The following is a 6,854-nucleotide window of genomic DNA, read 5'->3' as shown; positions in this document are numbered from 1 at the left end:
ATTTTCGGGTATTTCGTCCCGGATAGAGAATTAGTCACAGTTCCTAAGTTGTTCCCTGGGGTCATATTAGCCAAGAACAGTTGAGATATTCTCTCCTAAATTAAGTGCATACATATCTTAGCCAGGTCCTCTACTAGTTGGCATCTCTGGCACGGCCCTAGCTTGGTTCAGATCATATCTAACTGACAGGACTTTCTCTGTCCAGCTGGGTGAGTTCTCCTCTCCCGCAGCCCCTCTCACCTGTGGGGTTCCCCAGGGCTCTATTCTGGCCCCCCTACTGTTCTTATTATATATGTTGCCCCTCGGATCTATCCTCTCGAAACACAATATTGCCTTCCACTGCTACGCAGACGACGTCCAAATATACATGCCACTTGCGTCTAATAACAATAATTCCTTCACACCCTTGATCAACTGCCTAGATGACATTAAATCCTGGATGAATGCAAATTTCCTACACCTTAACAATAAAACCGAAATCATCATCTTTGGACACCACCCCACCTCACCTGTCAACACCCTGGGCCCCCTCACCTCCAATATCCACAATAATGCAAAAAACCTAGGTGTTATTTTTGACAGCAACTTCAAATTTGATAAACAGATTAGCTCAGTCATAAAAAACAGCTTTTTTCATTTACGACTCCTGGCCAAAATCAAACCATATCTCCCCCTCAAACAATTTGAATTAGTAATCCATGCCTTTATCTCATCTAGGATTGACTACTGTATTGCACTATAGATGGGTTTCCTGTTTGTAAACATGAGAGGATGATGCGCGCGCAGTGGCGGGATGAGCCTGTAGAGGGCGCTATTACCCGCAGCATCTCTGGCCATTGTACATTCATTAAAATAAATGGTCTTCACCAGGTTTAATGAAAGTAGATTAAATGATGCAGTTTGTAATATCTTCTTTACTCAATAAAAATGATTTGTAGGAAGTTGGATCTGTTTGTATATAATAGGAGCATTATGCCTATTATGCCTATAATAGCAGCATTATGCCTATCTAAATCCCGAAAATAACAATAGAGTGAATGGCGCTTCCGGTTCGTTCTCCCCCGCGCATGCGCAGATTGCGCATTCTGCTCTGTGATGACGTCGCGCGGAAACCCATCTATACTATGGCATCGACCTCTCCCTAATCAGGCGTTTGCAACTAGTCCAAAACGCTGCTGCTCGCCTTCTCAGAGGTATCAAAAAATATGACCATATCACTCCAGTGTTGGCCTCTCTCCATTGGCTGCCGGTAAAATACAGAATCGATTTTAAAATCATATTATTTGCTTTTAAATCCATCAATGGTCTGGCCCCCCCATATATGGCTGATCTTCTAACACTCAGAAACATAGATAACGCACATCCTCCGTTCCTTGGCGCTGAGCTTTAAACTGTAAAGACAGTAATAATAAAACAAAGGTATGGCTCGCAACTCACTTTGATGCTCCAGGTTTTATTTCACAACAAACAGCTGATACGACGTTTCGACCCTTTCGGTCTTTTTCAAGTAAAAACAAGAACAGGAAATGACCTCTTTTTTTTATACAGGAACAAATGATTTTGGTTACCAGCCCCACCTGGTGATCAGGGGCGGTACCAAGACTTGATCAACATTTTGTCAAGAGACAACTTATCAAAAGACAACATTTCATCTTTTACATTTTACAGAGTATTAACATTTTCTTGATTTTTTATAACTATTTTTTAGAAAAAAGACTTTAGTAAAGATTAAAAACAGTAGAAAACTCAATTCATTTGATTCAACAGACAGGTAATAAGGACTAAGCTTACTATCTGCTGACAAATATTTTCCAAAAAATATTCCTCCAAAAAAATACATTTCATGAAATGCATTTCTCAAGAGATACTCCTTAAAAACTATATATCTTTTGACCCGGTCCAGATCATAGCCACTGTGTACCACAAGTTACAAGCAAAAACAACAAAAGGAAAAGAAAAGTTAACGTTTTATAACCTACACATATACAACTCCCTTCTTTGGCTTGTTTATAAATATGGCCTAATATCAAAGTCCTCATTGAGTCCTGTTGGTGCCATGGTTTTAAGATAATGGATCCACCATACTTCCCTCCTCAGTAGGAGATTGTCTATATCTCCCCCTCGTCTCGGAAGATGCACTTTCTCTATTCCTAGGTATCTTAAAGATGAGACATTGTGGTGTGCCTTTTTAAAATGTAAAGCTATTGGGCTTTTTTCGTCCCCATTACGTGTTGTACTCCTGTGTTCAGCAATGCGTGTTTTTAATGCACGTGTTGTCTTACCCACATACGCTTTCCCACATGGACATCTAAGTAGATAGATTACATTATTCGTTGTGCATGTTATTTTGCCTCTTATTTTTATCTCTTGCCCCGTTGACGGGTGATAAAAAAAGGTGAATTTTTCTGTAAAATGACATTGGGCACACGAACCACAACGTCGATTACCATCTGGTAAGTCATCTAGGAAAGTGTGGGTTTTTTTTAGGAGGTAGATCTGATTTCACCACAATGTCTCTGATATTATGTGCTCTCCTGTATAGTAGCCTAGGGGGGATCTTCTAACACCCCATAACCCACCCAGAGCACTAAGGTCTGCTGACCAGTCGCTGCTGACTGTGCCATCAAACCTACCCCTCAAAACCAGAGGGGATCGCTCTTTTGCGGTGGCAGCCCCACAGCTGTGGAACAATCTCCCCCTCCACATCAGATCTGCTCAGTCCATCCAGATCTTTAAGACCTTACTTAAAACTCACCTCTTCTCTCTGGCCTTTAACCACATCCAATCATACATTTTTAACTCTTATCAAATCGCTTCCCTACCCTCTGTATAAACCTACATAGGTGCAATTATACAACATAAAATATGCTATGTGTTTTTTACACCTCATTATGTGTTTTTTGTGTTCTTTTTCTGATTTGATGTATTGTTGTCTCCGCCAGAGGTGGAGAGTATGTTTTCGTTCTTGTCCTTCCGTGTGTCCCCCCGTCTCAGCCAAGCTAACATTGATCAAGCTTCACGTGACACGTGACAATATGTTGTCACCAATGCTTTTGATTGGCTAGCGAGACGCATGATGAAATAAAAACCTATAAATAGGTGTCACTTCAAAAAATTATTTATATTTTTTGAAGTGAGCTTCCATCAGCCAAGCTAACATTGGTCAAGTGACACGTGACAATATGTAATATAAATAGGTAAGACAGGATTAATCAGGAACAGTACTGGCGGAGACCTGTGCTCCGAGGAGCACATTTTCTTGTTCCTTTTCTTTTTCTGCTTTTTACCTGTGCAGCACTTTGGTCAACTAACGTTGTGTAAAAATGTGCTATATAAATAAAGTTTGATTGATTGATGAACGATGCGTTATCAGCCCAAATATGGATATGCTAGCTCAAATCTGTAATATGCCCATATATGGAGATATGGTGGCCAGATTACGCCCATAAATGGAGATAGCCGCCAGTAATACACAATATAGTGACATCATAGCTGACTGGCATCGTACCAACGGTTTCTGTTGTGTCTGACATCATACGCCCATATATGGAGATCCGTGAGACGTCAGCGGAAATTGATTATGCCCAAATATGGACATAGCAAGAAAGGGGGGGAGTGAGAGAAAAATACACACATGCTGCACACCGTAACACTGTAACCTTTAAGTATAGAGTCCTTGCCATTAATAGTGAAACCATTTACCTACAAATTCCCTCTGGTCTCAGGTTAATCCTGCCCCTGACAACATGAGACACATAACAGGACTCTACATACAATTAACATTGTTAAAGGAGTAGTATAGCCTACTCAACTCGCTGGTCGGCAAGATGAACTTCTGACGCCTGGGTCTAAGCCTGTGGCGCCGTCAAACTCCCCAGGGTATCACAGCTTTGTACCTTTGGGTGGTACTACAGAAGTCACTCGGAGCACAGAAAGCGCTCACGTGCAGAGTGCTGTGGAAACCAAGCAAGACAGTTACAGCAGCACTCTTAAAGCCCCAGCCCTTACTAAAGGAGGCATCAGGTCTCCCCCTTGCTGACGCTGGAACACAACTAACGGCAGCCCTAGGCAGCTGCAAACAATACCTTCCCTTCCCAAGAGAGTGCCAAGCCACAGGATGATTGATCATTTCTTTCCTGAACCATGAGCAATCCAGGATTCCAGGCTCTATCCTTTTATCAGTTCTTACAGTCTCTACCAGTACTCAAGTTGCAATCAATGGCAATGAGTCCCTCAGCTCATCTCACTATTCACATGACAATATTTTAAAATGTGTGACTTTAATTAGTGAAAACTTTATTAACACTCTTCGATTCCTTGGCGCTGAACATTAGGTTTGGCCGTCAGATTCTAAAAGCTGATATTGAAAAATCCTCATTAAAAAACTGAAAATCCAAGATGTGTAAGAGCATTTATCATTAAATCCAAACAAACATTTTAATGCACCATGTTGACTTATTGTCTAGAGTAGACTGCTACATCAAAGACACAAACCTTAATGTGCTAGTTATCAACTTTTACAAGTCACAATGTTGAAAACATTGTGGGTGTGCCCTCTCCTGTTTCAGGGGCTGCATCAGGCATCTCTTCTTCAGTTTCAGGTAGCCCATTGGTCACTGGTTCAGTTTTTTGATTAAATTGATTGAATATTTTATTAGGCAGAAATGTCAAAACAGCACAAGTACAGTTAAAACACTTTGTCTAAAAGGTACGTCCAAAATAGTCCATGCGGTCTTATTTCCATTGGTATTCATAAACATATAAAGTTTCGCCAAACAGTTCAATATCATCACAAAATACAGAAAAAATCACACCCTGTGTGAAGTGGGCGGTGTCTTGCTAGCTAATCACAATACTGAATGGAGTCAACCAATCATGTACAAAAGATAAATACATTTATTGAAACACTCTTTATGATGGACGAAACCATAACTTTAAAAAAAACCATATTATGGTTTTTTTTTAAGTTATGGTTTCTTATATAGGGCTATGCACATGTGTCATGTGACACTGGCCAATCACAGTCCTGAATAGATTGTGATTGGCCAATCACTTATAGGGGCGGTTTCACTGCCCAAGATAATTGTACAAATTTCCAAACCTCACTTATAGGGGCGCTTTCACCGCCCAAAAAAAAACACTATGTTTTTTTCACAGTCTGTGCATGTTTCCCCTATGCCTGTTATGCACTTTCCAAATATGGACATCCTACACTGCCGTGCCCAAATATGGAGATGACTGATGACATCAGACTACCACCTATGGACGTCTACATCACGTCTACATCACGTCTACATCACAGTGACATCACAGCAAAAATATATTACTATGGACCAACTATGGACGTCTACATCACGTCTACATCACGTCTACATCACAGCAAAAAAATATATAAAATGAAAGGAAAAACCTTGCTATATACCAGTTACCTAAAGCTTGTTACCTTGAAAGGTTCTTCGACAAAGTTTATTCGACACAGTTCATTCGACAAAGTTCAACTATGGAAGATGAAATCAGCGCACTAGTTTTTGACTGCGGGTCCGGTATGTGCAAAGCCGGATTTGCCTCAGATGACGGCCCTCGTGCCGTCTTCCCCTCCATCGTCGGTCGCCCTAGACATCAGGGAGTGATGGTGGGTATGGCCCAGAAGGACAACTACGTTGGTGACGAAGCCCAGAGCAAGAGAGGTATCCTAACACTGAAGTACCCCATTGAGCACGGAATCGTCACCAACTGGGATGACATGGAGAACATCTGGCACCACACTTTCTACAATGAGCTGCGAGTTGCCCCTGAGGAGCATCCTGTCCTACTCACAGAGGCCCCCCTGAACCCCAAAGCCAACAGGGAGAAGATGACCCAAATCATGTTTGAGACCTTCAACACCCCCGCCATGTACGTCGCCATCCAGGCCGTGCTGTCCCTTTATGCCTCTGGCCGTACCACCGGTATTGTCACGGACTCTGGTGATGGTGTGACCCACACAGTGCCCATCTACGAAGGCTACGCCCTGCCCCACGCCATCCATCGTTTGGATTTGGCTGGTCGTGACCTCACAGACTACCTCATGAAGATCCTGAGAGAGAGTGGTTACTCCTTCACCACCACAGCCGAGAGGGAAATTGTGCGTGACATCAAGGAGAAGTTGTGCTACGTTGCCCTGGACTTTGAGCAGGAGATGGCCACCTCTGCCACTTCTTCCTCCTTAGACAAGAGCTATGAGCTGCCTGATGGACAGGTCGTAACCATTGGCGATCAGAGATTCCGCTGCCCAGAGTCCCTCTTCCAGCCTGCCCTCCTTGGTATGGAGTCCTACGGTATCCATGAGACCACCTACAAGAGCATCATGAAGTGTGATGTGGACATCCGTAAGGACCTCTACGCCAACACCGTGTTGTCTGGAGGTACCACCATGTACCCGGGCCTTAGTGACAGGATGCAGAAGGAGATCACAGCCCTGGCCCCACGCACCATGAAGATCAAGGTCATTGCCCCACCAGAGCGTAAATATTCTGTCTGGATTGGAGGCTCCATCCTGGCCTCCCTGGCCACTTTCCAGTCGATGTGGATCAGCAAGGAGGAATACGATGAGTCCGGCCCCACCATCGTCCACCGCAAATGCTTCTAAAACAGAAGTTTCTTCACCCACCAAATTTGGGCAAGGTTTAAAGCCCGATCCAACCCCCATTGGCTACCTTTATAAAATTATATAAATAAATAAAAACATAAAACCTAAAAAAAAAACGTGGACCACCTTGGCCTACTGCCAGCATATGCTGCTAAAAAAGGTTTGCGAGATTATCCACGGCGTAAAACAAAATAATGGGGTGGCCCACTGAGTAAGAGTGCATACC

At 42.9% G+C, this 6,854-nt stretch overlaps 1 protein-coding gene across 1 annotated transcript; it reads left to right on the top strand.

The window, feature by feature from the left end:
• Window positions 1–5,500: 5,500 nt before the first annotated feature.
• On the top strand, window positions 5,501–6,628 carry LOC308086497 (actin, cytoplasmic 3-like; the record flags this gene model as incomplete). Its single annotated transcript, XM_080430050.1, has 1 exon — window positions 5,501–6,628. The coding sequence occupies one exon, from the start codon at window positions 5,501–5,503 to the stop codon at window positions 6,626–6,628; it is 1,128 nt and encodes a 375-aa protein (XP_080286176.1).
• Window positions 6,629–6,854: the final 226 nt, after the last annotated feature.

This window comes from Gymnoscopelus braueri (genome assembly GCF_963280865.1).
Source record: "Gymnoscopelus braueri genome assembly, chromosome: 6".
NCBI classification, from domain to species: Eukaryota; Metazoa; Chordata; class Actinopteri; order Myctophiformes; family Myctophidae; genus Gymnoscopelus; species Gymnoscopelus braueri.
Note: the sequence above shows the minus strand (reverse complement) of the source record. Positions and strands in the feature narration are given on the sequence as shown.